The sequence below is a fragment of the Gymnoscopelus microlampas genome (assembly GCF_963454915.1).
Source record: "Gymnoscopelus microlampas genome assembly, chromosome: 5".
Taxonomy (NCBI): Eukaryota; Metazoa; Chordata; class Actinopteri; order Myctophiformes; family Myctophidae; genus Gymnoscopelus; species Gymnoscopelus microlampas.
Window position 1 is genome coordinate 19,162,509 of NC_139942.1, and position 17,514 is coordinate 19,180,022.

General features: G+C 41.5%; 1 protein-coding gene across 2 annotated transcripts in view; it reads right to left on the bottom strand.

Moving 5' to 3' along the window:
* The window catches only part of LOC311045382 (double-stranded RNA-specific editase B2-like), a 34,029-nt gene that overhangs the window by 14,034 nt on the left and 2,481 nt on the right, over nt 1-17,514 (bottom strand). Inside the window, exons 2-3 of one of the 2 annotated variants that reach the window (XM_084057228.1) lie at nt 1,933-2,019; nt 445-1,403 (exon numbers count right to left, since the gene is read on the bottom strand). In XM_084057228.1, the coding sequence (XP_083913354.1) occupies nt 445-1,403; nt 1,933-2,019 (1,046 nt within the window). Of the gene's footprint in view, nt 1-444; nt 1,404-1,932; nt 2,044-17,514 lie in introns of both variants that reach the window. The other variant, XM_084057227.1, reaches the window with a different exon arrangement.

Below are 17,514 nucleotides of genomic sequence, written 5' to 3' on the forward strand. Positions count from 1 at the left end.
TTGGGCATGCAGGGCACCATTCACCTCTTGAGCCTCAGGACACAGCGGCCATAGCGTTACATGGCACACTCCATTTGGTAGCATTGCGAGCACCTCAGACCCATTTATCCAGACCATTTAGAGGGCTGGATGACTGTGCTGAAGCTATACCAGTCAGGGCAAATTCAATGACCCCATTCAAAGCTGGTATGCTGGGAGACTACACTGGCAGATGAGGTCAAATAATGATGTCAAATGTTTTTTTAAATTTCAAATCAGTGTCTTCGTTTTCTTTTTTTGGTACTTTGTTTATTTGGTTACTGCCTTGGATTTTCTCACTTGTTTTATTTATTTTGTTTTATCATTTTTATGACTGCAATGTTTTATTAATATGTTGGAAAACACCAATAAATGCATGCTTTACAACTGATCCACATGTGGCTCCTTAAAGATGGACCTGCTCACCTGAGGCAGCTGGCTTTTGTCTCTGCTGGTAGCGTGGCCCAGTAGCCTCCTATCCATCGCCAGGCTGATGTGGTAGAGAGCCTGCAGCGCTGAAGCGGCTGCCTGGGCCTTTGCCACCATTTTACTGTGGCCAGAACCCTCAAATATCTGCCCCATCACCCGAACCACCATCACAAAACTCCGCACCGGCCGGCCCTGCAGTCTCTCTGTCAGGCAGATGTACCTGAGCCCCGGGTGCAGTTTGTTCAGCAGTGCCACCGGACTGAGCTGCTCTGAAAGTGAAGCACTAACCAGGTGTCTCTTTAAATTAGCTGAAGACAGCAAGTCTAACTTGAGACGCACAAGTTGTCCACGTTTACACATGCCGGAGATCAACTCTGTCCTCCCTGGCTTAAGGTGCATAAGATCACACTTTTCACGCAAGGATGGCTCAAATTCTTTGAGGAACACGTCAGGGATGTCCAGTCTGTCCGCTGTGAAATCCATGGGATGACTGGTGAAGTTTCCCATGGCAAGGTGAGCCTGGGAGGCATTGGGGAACTGGATGAAGGAACGCAGAGCCAGCTCCGCTGCCCTCATCTTGGCCTGTTTCTTGGTGGTTCCACGGCCCTCGAACCAGAGTCCGTTCACCTCTACGCCGATAGAAAACACTGGCGCGTGCAGTGGACCGGTCTTGGCCGTGAACTCGTACCGCAGGCCTGGCCGCAGCTCGTTCAGCTGAACAAGGGCATTTTTCTGACTGACAGCCCACGCTGTTCTCTTACAGGCTCTCTTAGGTTGATTCTGGTCAAGCAGTCTGTCTTTTCCATCCACCAATGGCTGCTTCCTCTTCAGTGCTCTCATCCCACCCTTGGGGAGGGATGTGCAGAAGCATCCCGCTAGGTGATGTATTGCTGGTACCTCACAGTCCACCTGGTTTCTGTGATCCTGGTTCTCTTTTACCTCCACACCACTGGGACCTGACAAAAATCAACATAACATGTTGTGAGCTTGTACTGTAGATCAGCTAATTCCGGTGCTCGTCTCTGTCATACAGTATGATGAAGTATAAATCAGGCTCAAGTGTGAATGAAACCACTTATAGATTGGCAAGCATAACATAATCGGAATTGATATATATGAAGCTGGAATTTGATGGCTTGAAAATATAACGGCAGCATATCACTGGCGAGAGGGAATACCTCACCACCAACATCCACATTTTAGATAAGAAGAAAAACAGACTTATAATTAGGATGTAACTATTAAAACTTTGATTAAACTGGAAAAATGAGAACCCACATATTGTGTATTTTCAACTGGTTAAGACCTGACCAGAGCTATTTACATATCATCTCCATATTTCATATTTTTGTCTAATAATAACTTGGATCAATTGGAACACAGGTTCATTTTCCTATTTCCAGAAAAGTAGCAGTTTTGAACATACAAGGTCTCCGACATCGACAAACAGCCCAGCATATGGGCGGGACACTAAAAGATATTTACCTGAATTGTGTCCCTCTTCAGCAGATGTCATTCCAACGTCTCTGTGTCTCATGGGGTTGATGATGGTTGATAAACCATTGCTTCGCCCTACAACGGCATCACAGACACCATCTGTTAATTGAGCATCACAAACATCACGCTATTAACTATACTGAACTGATATTTCTTGCGGAAGAAACCGTCCCTGTACCGAAATCGCTATACAGAGTGATGCTTCCACCGTATTGTTTTATATTCATCGTCGACCGTAAAAGTAATGAGATGGACTCGAGGTAAACACATACACATTTATGGCGATAATACAAACATAACATGTGAAGCCAAGGAAGGAAGAAGGCGAGGCCATTACTGTACTCTCCAAAGGGAAGGGAGAGGAAAACAAACATAGAGGCAGCTCAGAGCGAGCTGGGGGTAATTGAAAGGTACGAGTGATAAGAGCCAAGGATTTCAAACGGGAGATCTAGGAGCCTGATTAGAATGAGAAGCTGGAGACCTTTCTGAATTCAGCTCCGTCGTGATATCGTTACATTTGTGTGTAGCGAAACTGCAGTAGTTTGAGAGGATTTTGATGAGAGGTAAAGAAGAAAGGCCGGAGAGACAGCGGGCGAACACAGAGGAGGATCCCAGAGTTTGGAATTTAATATGAAGGAGCTGCAGGGGTTTCAGGCAACGAACGCGGCGTGATCATTTCATTGTCACATTTGTCACGTGATGATGGGATGCAGTGATTCACAGGGTCCAAGGAATTGGCGAGAGGTGAAAAGGTTTGGAGAAGCCTGTGTTCTCCCTGTGGTGGCTATTACTGAGGCGGAGGAGAGTAAATGATTATACTATAATGATAATGAATCATCTTTTTCCCATTATAATGATGATAATTATGATGAGGAAAGTAGTTTGACTTTTTACGTATGTGTAACAATGACAAAAGATCTGTAATTATTTTTTAATGACCCCTCCCGTCTTTGTTATTTAGAGAGTATGCCCTTTCTTAATAATACCAAGCGTCTCACTCTATGTATGATATTCTGCATTTAAAACAACACAGCCCACAAATGTGACATAATGCGCTACAGGGTTTTAGCCGGATGAGTCAGAGAAACTAATCTTTTCTCTTTCTTTTCTCCATTATTCATGTTGGGTCTTGGCTTCAGGAGATATACGGTACTTCAGCATTGACAATTTAACCCATTGAGACCGGGAATGTCATTTTTAGATTTTTTGGGCTATTCAAAAATAGCAGATCTACAAGCTCATAGCGTGGCACCGAGTGCCGCACTATGAGCTTGTAGATCTGCTATTTTTGAAAAAATGTGAACATTTGTGCAAATCTTTGAATACATTTTTTTTAAAGCGTTAGGATTTAGGAAAAAAAAAATTTAATCGGCCTCAGGTCTTAATGGGTTAACAGATTGCCCCGCACACATGTGGGGCAATCTGGGTTAGTGTTAGCCCCTGAACCAATGACCCCAATTCCCCTTAGATTGATCTGATGCCTTGCAGCTATTTAGCAACATCCATTTGGTACAGCGAGAAGTGGAGCAGGTGAGAGTGCTAGTATACCCGATGCCTGTAGTCAGCCATAGATGCCACAGTCAGCTCTACCATGTAGAACAGAATGAACCTATTAACCAAATAAACCCCATATGGGTAACTGGAGTCCCTCAGGGCTCAATACTAGTGTATTCTCTGTTTTTTGTTATTGTGGGGAAAGCTTTCGCTGAAAATATTGCTATATTTTCAGCGAAGGCTTTCCCCACAATACCTGGGGTTTAAGTGGACATGAAGCTGATTCTACAAATGTCACATTTTCAGTTTTCTGATAAACCTATGTTGCTATATCAGTGGTTCTCAAACTTTTTCATGTCAAGGATCCCCAAAATGTAAATGTATTTGGCTGCCGACCCCCCATCTCAAAATATTTTGTTCCAGGGACCCACAGAAGCAAAGATTTGAGTTAAAAAAATGTTCTCTTGAAAAAATATCTATATTCAAAGATTTGCAAAACATTTCACAATTTTTGAATAGCCAAAGTATAAAATAATGCTTTTTTTTTTTAGCTCAAATCTAAAATGACACAGATGCTTTCCCGTTTCCCCGTTTTAATGGGTTAAACTGCACTGTGCAGTAGTGGCAGTGTGCACACGTAGTAATAGGTTCTTGCTTCACCTACTACTGCTAATGATGACATACTGTACTGAAAGTACATGTACATGGACCATTGCTTTCACTTGGATTCACATGGAACGACTAATTAATGGAAAGAGCAGGTATTCGGTACATTCACACTATGGTGTGTTCTCTTTGAAAAATGCAAACATGTTCTGTAATGGGACATTGAGATATGTGAACTATATACGGACACACAGATGTACAGAGATTCCTCGCATTTGTAGTAGGATAGCGTTAATTGCATAGCATTACGCTAGAATCCTCATAGCATAATTGCCTAACTCACTTTTTGGTCAAATTGACATTTTTGCCTAGCTCTCCTAACACTGCTGCATCGTTGTGCCTTATTACCTATGTCCTTAAGCTAATCAGAATGCTTGTTACATTCCAAAATGACATGGCAGAAAGTGATTTAATGTCAACTTTTTGACTTAGGCAGAAATGATTTTGAATGTAACAAGCATTATGATAGGCAGAGAACATTGGCAATAAGGCAGGGTGAATCAGCAGTGTTACGAGAGTAGAGTTAGGCAGATATAAATAAAGGCAGATAAACATGACTTAGGCTAAATTCGTTTTTTACTTTCTGCCTAAGTCATCTAAGTCATCAGGTGACATAGGCTGTAAGTGATTTTTTTTTGTTTTGTCTCTCCTGAAAACCTTACAAATATGAATTAGGCAATTATGCTATGAAGCTGTATATTGTATTTGAGTTCTCTGAGGATTTTCGAGTTTTGTGTCCAAGAATGTCAGTACTGTAACTGCACACTGACCTATTTCGGAAGTACCCTGGTTTCTAGATTCCATGATTCACAGACTAGAAGCCATTTTTGTCTTTTCAAAAATATTTTCCAAAGCAAACAATTTACCACTGAATCAAAAATTCTCTCCTAAATCTTCTGCCCAAAATAGTTTGGTGTGGTAGAACTTTTAGCGCCTTTCTGTCTTGTCTGTGTGAAAGGTGCCAATTATAATAGGGGGCACTGCATGTGATAATGAACAGTTGCACACTAAACTATTATGCATTAACCTTGCACCTTGCAGTTATATTAGGCGTGCAAGGCTATTAAGCAGTGGGTTGGTACGGGCGAGGGCCGGGCGGGGGGATGTAGATGTAATGATGTGATTCCTTGGCTTTTTGAAGGTGACAGGTGGAGGTTGGGGAGGAGGAGGGAATGATCCGATGGAGTGCATCATCTCAGCTTAATGAGGCTGTTTATTTTAGGATGAAAAAGAAATAGTAATGGTGTTTGACTTGAAGTTTCATCATCATAACCCCTGATTTCTCTCCTCTCTGAGTCTCTATCATTTATAGTTTTACGTTTGTGCTTGCTCTCTCACACATGCACGCACCGCACAAACATGCACACACACGTGCCCCCCAACTCGTTATTTCCCACTCTCTCCCCCACACAACTCATTCCCTCTGCCTCCTTCTCATTCACACACAAATGTGCACACATACTGTACAGTACACATCCAAAACCACTTGCCCCTGTCTCTCTCTCTCTCTCTCTCTCTCTCTCTCTCACACACACACACACACACGCACACGCACACGTACACACCCTCTCTTCCTCTTTGTGTTCAGTGCAAGTACAGGTTAATCAGGATGCAACCTGACAATGCCTTTGCCAATGCACCTGTCAGCTTGATCGCACACATTCTGGAAAATGTAAAGCAGGACTCCATTGTAACTATACTGTTTAGGCACACTGCAGTTATTATCATTCAAAAAGGTGCAGGTTTCAAGCATTCCACACTTTTATATTTTACCCAACTGTCAAGTTACTCAACAGGTTTGAACGCCTTTGTTCCTCGTAAGGCGTTTGTTACTGATGTGGCAGCGCCTTTGCCATCTGCTGCCACCCACGCTGTGTAGCGTTTAGCATGAAGCTTGCCTTTAACCCCTGGCAGGTTTTGTGCCATGCTCTAGCGACTGAGTTGAGCTTAATTAAGAGCTACTCCATCGCACAACAGTGTCGCTTACCAATAACGAGTGATCTCGTCAGCAAGCCACGCGTAGTACTACGGAGTATGACTTAGGCCTTAGACACGGAATCGAACCTCCAACCCTGGCAGTATTGGTGATGGTGACACGTTCAAGCCTTTGATCGACACATGGTATGAATGCCCATTACCCAGATTGTTACCTCCACAACTCAAGTCTTTGTAGGCGGTATCTTGGAACAATATTTGTTTTCAGATTTTTAAGTATTTAACAAGAGCTTAATAATAAATACACTGGATCCATAGGAGCACAGGTTGTTTAAAGGAGTAGTTCACCCCAAAAAAATCTTATTTTCACACCCCATGAAGCACTGAATTCATGGAGATTTTTTTTGTTTTTGTCGCACTCCTTAGCCAATAATTTGGTTACCGGCGGAAAGACGCTAATGTATCCGGTACGAGACTTTTTGAGTCTATTGCCTTAGGAATGCGACAAAAACTGTCGCATTCCATGAATTCAATGCTTCATGGGGTGTGTAATTGATAGAAAATAAGTACTTTTTTGGGTGGACTACTCCTTTAAATAACAGTTTTGGACATTTAAGCAACAATATATACATATATCTCTCTGTAAGGTCTACAAGTATTTCCCTCTACACAAAATCTTTTTGCCGTAAATAGACGATCTACAAGCTGATATATTTTTGCTCAATGTTCACTCCAGAATCGGGATGCTAGGGTACATGTGGGCGCTTAGCACTTGCAGAATTGACTGTTAAATATAGTACCTTCCAGAATTATGAGCACCCATCATAAATATGAGCCACACAGGTTGTAAAAAAAATTATACGACACCATAAACAAGCTACTAATAATCATGTTTTATTCAGCGCTGGTTGGTAGCACAAATATTCAGGATAAATATTTCTGGCTGTTTTCCCCCCGACTACAGTTGTGTTGTGATGCTGGCACACCAGCACCAACTTCAGAAATATTTATGGTCATCACAGTTACTTTACATAACAGTCAATTTGACTGTCATTCATGAGACAAGACAGGAGAGAGGAGGAGAGGAGAGGAGAGGAGAGGAGAGGGGAGGGGAGGAGAGCATCACAATCTACAGCATGCGTGTTTATCAAACCTCAGAAGTCAAATTTCTCCATCCAGCCATTGTTAATGATCCTGATTTAATAGAATAATGAAATTAGGCATGGCAGCAGTGGAAGTGAGAAGCACCCGCTTTCTGTCCAATGTGTGTGTGTGTGTGTGTGTGTGTGTGTGTGTGTGTGTGTGTGTGTGTGTGGGCTCTGACAGCTGTGGATAATCTCATTTGCTAGGCATAATTAATGGAAAGCGCTCTCATTTGCTTGTAATGCGCGTTGCCTTTCCTCAAGGGCAAAGAAATAGAGACAACTTTTCGGGGCGATCTCTACAAACTGCATGTTTTCACTGTGGATTATCAATGTTTTGGTGCTGCATAGTAAAATCCAGAGTGTTGTTTTGACTCAGAGAGTGTGAAAATCGACCCTTACAGGTCAATACTTATGGGTTCATTTTTATGCTCTGAGTGAAATTTGCATTCTAGATTTGTTATGTGTGGGAGTTTTTAATTGCTTGAGCTCCAAGTCTAATTATGTTGTAAGATTATTAACAGTTTGATGTGTGTGAATTTGTTCATTCCATAGTGTTAATAACTTGAGAGAAGCATTTGCTGTAATAAAAAATCTAAAATAAACATTTTCACTCATTAAAATATTAATTTGTACTGGTAGTGATGGACACAAAAATAGAATACATGGCCACACCATCTAAATATCTAAATATGATCTAAATATGTGAGGGTGAATGAGTCAGTGGTGTTGAAAATAATCCCCCCCCCCAAACAAAACAAAAAAAACAGACAAAAACTATTATGAACTATGGTGTTATGGTATTTCCACACTATCCTGTTCAAGTGAAGTCATGGTTGATATAATTTAGCTTAGATTTTCCTCACAACGTTAATCCATGACATGTTTGACCTGTAGGGTGAACCAGATGGTTTACTGCATCAGAACAATTCATTTACATTGCTGGGATTATATTAACCTCAAGTAGATTAACCCAAAATGAATGCTCAGAATAATTAGCAAATACAGTTTGACTGTGGTGTGTCCGCTGGGATTCTCTGTCACTGCTATACAGTATGTGGTGAAAGGCTGCCTGGCTTCCAGTGGTGGATAGTACATTTTTGGAGTTTTTAGTTTTAGTTTTTTACAAGTACATGACATGACTTTCACTCCGCTACATTTCAAATAGAAATATTGTACTTTTGATTTGTCTTTTTGAATATTTCTGGTGTTGTTGCTTTTTTAACTGTCACGGTGCGGGGCAGAGAAGTGTAGGACCCAAGCGCAGACAGTGAGCAGAGACAGAATGAATCAGATGTAGGGGGATTTATTACTTAAACAGGGAATATAAGGGCAACAGGTAACAGACAGAACACTGCAACAACATTAATGAACCAACACTGACTAGAAACAGAGGGGCAAATAAATAGACAAGGACTAACTAGGCACAGGTGAGAACAAAGGACAATAAACACATGATTGGCTGAGACTGAACAGGCCACAGGTGAACTCCAAAATGCAATCATGTACAGGCAAGACAAGACAGGAAGCGGCAACAAGGCAAAACAGGAAACACTAGGACAACACTACAAAATAACAGTACATGGAGAACAGGGAACAAGACAACAGAAAGAATGGCCAAAAGGGTCCAAAAGGGTCCAATACCATAAAAGGTCAGACAATGGCTAAATAATAAAGTCAGTCCACGGTCCGAGGAGCGGACCGTGACATTAACCCTTTTACCCATAGACATATAAAGGTAGACGCCTCCTTCGGCTCTGAAGCGTTCGTACCTCGGGCGCGCCTATCACTTCCTTCAGCTTCAGCAGGCCAAGCTGGAAACTTCCGTGTGCGTCACAGAAGGGGGCGTTCGGTAGGCCAATCAGAGGCAGGTGGGGCGGGTCTTTTCTTAAGAGGCAGCCGCGCAGCAACTAGTCAGTTAGACGCGCTGTGATTGGCCAGTAGTCAACGCGATGTGATTGGCCAGTAGTCAAACAGCCCTGTGGAAGAGCCTTGTATTGAGATACTTGTCGCTCCAATGAACTGCAGAGGCCAATGAGGTATCTAGGTTTCTATATCTATGCTTTTACCCCCCAATTCAGTGATCATGCATGCCAATTATTTCCTCCCCACACACATTTCTGTGTTGTCACTGCTGTTGTATCCTACTGACTCACCTGCCAGTGAGGAGCCCCCACCGGGAGGACGTATGAGCCTCCATCCTACTCAACGCTCCCTGCTGACAGGTGCCTCCCCAGCCCGTAGGAGTGCATTCGTGCAGTGACAGAAAACACCCTCCCCGCCCGGCTTCCCTTTCCCAGAACACGGGCCAATTGTGTTCGTAGAGATCCTCGACTAAATTGGATGCACCACGGCGGATTCAAACCCCAAGACTCCAAGGTAGTGGGAACAGTGTTGCCAGATTCGGTGAGAGAAACAGGCAAACAGATCTAGGAAAACCAGCCCAAAAGAAGCAACTATGGACCACATGAGTACTTTAACATGTACATCAGCTATTTGAAAATAGCAGATCTACAAGCTCACAACGCGTCGCGAGCTTGTAGATCGGCTATTTTCAAATAAAATCTTGCGGGGAAATTATAAATAGCAGATCTGGCAACCCTGAGTGGGAAGCTACTTTACCACTGCGTCACCCGAGCGCCTTGCTTTTGAATACTTGCGTATTTCTACTTGAGTATACACTTTGTCCACCACTGCTGGCTTCCAAGCGGCACACACTGACTGGATGGAGAGGGGCGTTTCGGTGGCTGCTTCAGTAATCTCTGCCAGACCCACATTGCATGCAGGGCTGTGTTTGGGCTGATAAGGAATATACCACCTGGACCTTCCTTTGAGCAAATACTTATCAACCACAGACTGGGCTCTTCACTTAGATGTCACTGGCCCTCTCACTGATTGCTGAGTTGGTGAGTGGTTTGGAAAAGGGATTCCAAAAGACAAATACACAGCAAATGTTAATTTAACTGTGAGATTGTGGGTCCATTTCTACACCCTCTCTAAGTTAAATTACCCCTGAGGACTTTGCTGTCTGTCTTTGGAATAAAAGTAAAATACCCGTGCAAACACTTTCTGTAACACAGTGAAAAAATGTTCTGGTCAATGAATCTTCTTGTTACGGAGTGATCATAATAATACAACCATATAATCTCAAATGAGTCATCAAATATTCTGTGGCCACCAAGTTTCTACCACTGGTTGTCTCTCATTTACACTTGAATGGTATTCCTTTGCAGTACTTAAATGATTGTTTAGTAGAAACAATCAAAGTAATAATAAATAATTTCTACATTTTTCAAGGGGACTAAGTTCCCACACAATAGGTGCCTATTAACTTACTTGTGTTTATTTTTTTCTTATTTGTTTTATTTTTGTATTTTTCTTTTTGCATTAATGGAAAGCACTTTACAAAAGCAATGCTGTGCATCATTAAGAGCTTATTCCAGGAATAATTTCCAATAATCTGCAAAACAAATAATCGTAAAGACAGCAGAAAATACTACAGACAGCAGGCACGCTTTAAAATGTCTCCCCTTTAAATGTTTCTCACTGTAATTCTCTCCCATTGTAATAGTCATTAGGGAAATGAAACGAGGAAAGCGCTGTGTGGAGAGCGTGGTAATAGTCGCCTCCAGCAACACAAGACAGAGAGACTCATATAGAAGACTAAAACAAAAGTTTAGGCTACGTTTGCACAAAGGTTTTCAAGTGTCGCTAAACAATTGTCAAAAGGGTCATGTGAACTTTTCTGTGTGACACAAAGACAGTCCTTAAAATACGGAATACAAACGTTCACCCATCAGCTTGAGAAGAGTTGACAACTAATCTTACCATACCATGCCAACATCTACTGATTGTTGTTAGCATGAAAGAAGCACAGTGTGCTTAAGAGTCAGGACTGGAGTAAAAAATAAGAAATAGTATTATTCTCGGAGGATATCATTATCTGTTATAACCGTCTCTGTCATCACCAAAGCCATAGAATGAAACTGCATGCGCTTTCGAGATTTCCACGTGGGCCCTGATCCAGAGAAGATGAGAACCACTGCTCTAACTAATGTGTGATTATGATGCTGTTTCTGTCATCATCAGACATACAATGAAGCTGCAATGTCTACAGCTGTGATAGCCAATAGTTTAAGGTGTTTCACTCGAAATCCAGTCAGGGTTTCCCTGTGCCGGTTAGAACCCTGTGAGCAGCGGGTTAAAGGCAACTATTACTATTACTTACATGAGAATGTATGATTACTCATGCTCAAAACCCATCATAAAGGAAAACACACTCCAGCCAACTCAATAACTGGGGTTAGATTGCATTCACACACGTTCCATTCAGATGAGAACATGTGACTGCTACTGCACATACAGTCATTTTTACCTAATTTCCAATGTGACAAAGTCCCAACAGAAGGTGCCTATTACCTTGTCTGTTTTTATTCTATTCAGATCAGCAAGCTGTGATATCTGAGAGGTTAAGGCATTGGACTTGAAATACAATGGGGTTTCTCCATATTGGTTTGTTTGAACCCTGCTCACAGTGAGTTCTGCTGTGCTTTACACGGCTTCTGTTACAACTTCAGATTCTTTGAATTCATATGGAGGTAAAATAGAACATGGCAGTCTGGCAGACGACAAGAAGTGCTCTTTGTGCGGTGATGTTTCCTGCACTGCCAAAGCAGACTGTGATGGCTGAGAGTCGAAGGTGTTGGCCTTGACGTCTCCCTGGCAAGGTTTGAACCCTGCTCAAAGCAACATTCTGTACTGAGGTCTCTTTGTGTCACCTTTGATTAAACATGTGTCATAGTTGTCCTCTTACTTTCCACTCGGAATTCAACAACTCTCACTTGAAAACATCCCCATTCTTGTTTCTTGATCAGGTCTGTTACATATCAGATATCACTAGTAGAGTCAATTATCATTAAAAACATATAATTAAGATTTTAGAATAGCCATACAGAGTGGATGAAGCAGATAATAGTTAAATTAACATCCCTTAAATCCTGCCAGCTGTGTTAAGTATTGAATCCTTACAACTTTGATTTTCAATATCATCTCTCTCACTTTTGGAACTGTTTAGAAGCCATCATGTGGATCCTCACACACAGCGTGGCAAATTACCCACTTCTCTGTTTCAAGAACACGTAAATTGCTTTCCACAAGCAGTTATATCCAATTTCGCTGCATTGAAGTAAAACGTTGATTCAAAGGGCATTCTCAGCTTTACAGAAGATGCTGAAATGGCTGACCGTTGTTTCCTGATTCTGCATACAAAAAGTAAAAACTTCTCATCTCAATTGCTTTCTTCTTATTTGTGCCATTCCTGTTGCTTTGATCTCTTTGAGGTAGATGTGCAGGTGTGGCTGATAGATTAGGGTCCTGACAACACACTGGCTCATTTATGCCAGGAGAATTTCTATTCAAGGGGGATGGTGCACACATGTAAAACACACATATACCCCAAATTCCAATCATTTAATTTCTGCCTCCTCAGTTCGGCTTGAATAGCAGCAATGCACGGATAGTGGAATTAACACGACCACATAACATAAAACAAACACACTTTGAGCAACATCAGAAGCGACCAGTCGTTCCAATATAATGGTTTTGTCTGGTTGAAACACAACCGTGTTTTCGTAGAAAGGCGAGCTTCATAAGTTTGGCGTGGTTGTACTTTGTATGTGCTCCAGCAGCACCTGCCTGTCTGCACCGCCATCTTACCCATGTAGCTGAGGGCATTACAGTGCAATGGACTTTTCCCCATAACATAGCAACCAACCACTAAACTGTGACGGCAGAACATAATCACGTACAGTAGTTGAAGACATCCAGCATTACTAAAGAAAGTGGCAGGAAGGTTGGAACAAATTAATATAATTTAATGGAGATTACTTTGGAGATATACATCGTAATAATGATGTATGTCTGCCTTAATCTGTGGATTAAACTTTCTGATAAGCCCAAAGTCAGCGGGAGAGAGAACCAGTCAAGCACTGACATCAAGTAATGAGAGAGAGAAAGAGAGAGGGGGGGGGGGGTCGCAGTGGTGCGTTGAGTGGAGACAGAGGTTAATATAGGCTCATTGCACATTGTGTTTGGTGATAAAAAAATAACAGCAGGCTATTGGAGTTGATATAGATTGTATTATATGCTTATGATGTGCTTATTATTTCCCTTGGGTACCTTTCCTCTATCACTGTTCAACCAATGGATTCAGTGTCATATTACAGTCAGTACACTAGCCCCATGCTATACAGGTTGGCTTACCTGTGTTTGGTCTTGAAAGCTAAATAATAAGAATAATAATAATAATACATCCAATTATATAGTGCTTTTCTTGGTACTCAAAGTCGCTTTACAAGAACAAACAAACAAAAAAAACGTTATTAAGAGAATTAGAACTAGTTAAAAGGCTAAAAACTAAGCAAAAAGGGACTCCCTGTTCTGAGTGATGGAGCTTAAAAATGTTTTTGTTGGGACGGCAGGACCACATATAACACCAGACTCCTGTTTGCTACTGTATTATGCATGAGATTTTGTGTACAGTATTTATTATCTCAGTATATTTTCTGCTTAAAGTGAGGCACCACGCCAAAGGACAAATTTCTGTCCTAGGAAATTAAAAGAGATTTGAAAACATTAAAAAAATAGACATTCTTGGCTTATTATTATAAATGTCCCCTATTCTGTACACCTCTCTGCTTCCATACTGTTTGAGAAGCACTCACTGAGCTCTTTGTCTCAGTGAGAACAAAATATTTATCAAATATTCAAATCGACCTCATTCAGAATACAACCTGCGTCGCTTTATCACGCATAATATTTGCGTTATGTGTGGACACACTAATGACATAAACCAGTGGTTCTCAGAGTGAGGTTCCGGGGACCCCCAGGGGTCTTTGAGGGGGTTCCAGGGGTCCACAGCAAAATGGGTTAATACACAATCACATCACAATAATTCAAACCCCTTTATCCATATTTTATGCGTTGGCTATTCAAAAATAGCAGATATAAGCTCACAGTGTGTCGTACCGCGCTGCAAGCTTGTACATCTGCTATTTTTGAAAACATTTTAAAAATCTTGAAATAATAATTTTGACACAAATCTTCTCTTCTGGGGGTCCCTGTCACAAAACATTTTCAGATGGGGGTCCGTGGCCAAATATATATCAATTTGGGGGTCCTTGACACGAAAAAGTTTGAGAACTAACTGACAAAAACAACAGTTAGAACGAAGGAGAAAAAAAGTAATGCATTCCATTTTCCCCTGGTTCTTAAGAAGCCTGCAGTGGTGTTATGTTTTGCTAAATACCAAACATTTACTCTTCTTTGGGTTAATCCTCAGCTTGTCAGTGAGAGCTGTCTGATAGCGGGCTGACATGACTGAAACAGAGCCCTCTCTGTTCTTGGACATACAAATTAACAACAGACCAAGAAACACAATGTGGTGGAAAACCTGTGAGTTTCTGTTCCCCTGTTCAATATGGCTGAGGCAGTTTAAATTGGGAAAGAAAAGGATTTCTTTTACAGTGTTGTACTGTACATTTGCCTTGAAACTAGTATTTCTTTAATTAGACTAGTAAAATGACACTTCAAAGGTTGCAGAGTGTCAGAGGGGTGAGGACGATGATGAGAGAGAGAGAAGCTTGGAAGCCAGCAGAGGAAGGATGAAGCCCTTTAGGGGGCCTTTTGCACACACGTGTGTGTGTGTGTGTGTGTGTGTGTGTGTGTGTGTGTGTGTGTGTGTGTGTGTGTGTGTGCGCGCGTGTGCGTGCGTGTTGTTGTTGTGTTTAGTGTATGCGTGTTCTGTTGCGTGTTTCGTGTGCGTACAAGAGCGAGAAAGGATGACTGTGTGGGTGTGAAGAGTGCATATGAGAAATGTGTGTGTGTGTGTGTGTGTGTGTGTGTGTGTGTGTGTGTGTGTGTGTGTGTAGAATTACTATCTCCTGCTGCAACAACTTGCAACATCTCTCAGCCCAGCCAAATGAAATGTGAGCAGCACTTAACAGCATTTAGTCCAGGGACTTTAACTCCATCATAACTCGTCATAACTCATGAAAACAGTATGAAAATTAAATAAGGACAGATAGACTTGTTTTATCCAGCTATTCGTCCCATAAAATGAGTTAAGTCATGCCTGATCATGCTTATTTCCAAACACCCACCAATTGCTGAATAACCCCCTGCAATTTAGTTAAATGGCCAAAAGCATATTGCTAATGTGTTTCCATGAACCCAAAGCCACTAAGGACTGTCTCTGCCACAGATTGCAGAATCCATCAGTGAAATTGCGCGCCAACGTGCTCCGCTAAGTTCGACAGTGTGTGTGTGACTGTGTGCCTTACAGATCCAAACTGCTTCAAATCCATGGCTGAATGCCGGATACGTCATCCGAAAAACATCGACAGATTTTGGACATTACAAGTAGCAGCTGTTTACTCTGCTGGAACTACCCCCCCCCCCCCTCACTGAAATTAGAACAATCATAACCATTCGTCAAACTAGATTTTATAGCCAATAAATGTTGATTTGTTGTTTTGAAATGACAAGCCGGCTGAGTTCAGGATGCTAACGCCCAACAGGCAGTGGTGGAAAAAGTACTAAAATGTTTTACTCAAGTAAAAGTATCAATACTGCAATGTAGAAGTACTCTGTTACAAGTAAAGGTCTGGAATTCTAAGTTTACTTGAGTAAAAGTACAAAAGTATTGGTATCAAAATGTACTTAAAGTACCAAAAGTAAAAGTACTAAAATGTTTGAAAATAGCAGATCTACAGGCTCACAACGTGTCGTGATGCGACGCGTTGTGAGCTTGTAGATCGGCTATTTTCAAATAGCCTATGTATAAAATAGGGCTAAAGTGGTTTATTGTATGTTTTATAATGTAATAATCTATATCTGCAAAGTAACTAGTAACTAAAGTTGTCCAATAATTGTAGTGGAGTAAAAGTACAATATTTGCCTCTGAAATAGGTAAAAGTATAGAGAATTGGTTACTTTACACCACTGCCAACAGGTGAGTGAGTTGGGTGCAATACAATGCCACCCTCAGCGAGAGTCACAGGGGTGTTATGGTCCATAAATCTGCAGAAACCTACAATCTACAGCAGCCTGCAGCCTGCATTCTGTGTGTGATAATGGTGATCTGCTTATTCGAATGGGGAAAAAAAACAAGTGAGTGCAACACAACACATGCAGACGCAGTCTCAGACCTACAAGCTGTGTAGCACTGTGTTCTTTTCAATGAAGTGCAATAGAGTTTCACGCACAGTGCTGGACAGAATAGTGCTATATTAAATAAAACAATACAGCCTATACTGTACTGGGCGGCAGTGTAGTAATTTTGTTCACTTGAATTAGAGGAGCATAGTGGTGTTCTGGCATGTTTAGCAGACTATGACTCACAATATGCTTGACATTACTGCTGACCATTTTCCAAAGCTTACCATTGTTGTTGTTTTTTCCCACTAGGTATGTAAATCAACTTTAAGAGATTTTAACCACTTGAACCCTATATACTGGTTGACCGGGGTCCCCCAGGGCTCTATACTTGGTCCGCTTCTTTTTTCTCTCTACACCAAATCTCTTCACCAAAAATAGACAATCTATAAGCTCACAGCGCATTATGTTGCGGCACTTTGTGAAGGCGTTGTGACGTTTCATGTGGTTAAAGTTGTTTGAGATAGGTAATCCACCACACACTTTACTGCAGTGTTGTTTTTTTGTCAGAGTTACAGTACATTATTGTTGTGTTTTAATGCATTTAAAAAAAAGTCTAGCCGGAAATCATCTCTGGACAAAAGACTGACTTCTTGGCCACGCAGTGAGGTTTAGCCAATGTTGAGGAAAAGAGGGGAACCTGTAAGCTCCTCGTAGATTTTTTTTTAATAAATTGTTTCGGGCAACGTTTCGACCACCAGGGTCTTCATCAGGTCTGATCATCATTGTTGACTCAATTATTCAGGTGGGCTTTGTAATGTTTTATTGACTATGAGGAAAATGTAAACAAATGCATATCGGTGGAAACCTCAATGTCCAAAACTGTTACTTTTCAGGGTTCAAATAAAAAAAAGAACAAAAGTAGATCTACAAGCTCAAATGTATGTACTACGATATGGCCAAAGCGCCAAATAGACTGATATGTAGCTATAGATGCTGGTGTTGTCGTTTAACAGTTTGCTTGACTGCAATACAGTGTGCCCAGGTATATACAATGGTGGACACAGTAATGTGGTGTTACTAGGCTACTAACCAACGTCATAAAGTTGGTTAGTTAGTTGTCCCCAGCATGCACTTTGTTCATTTAAGGTCAAAATGTTCAATACAGCTTTACGGCATA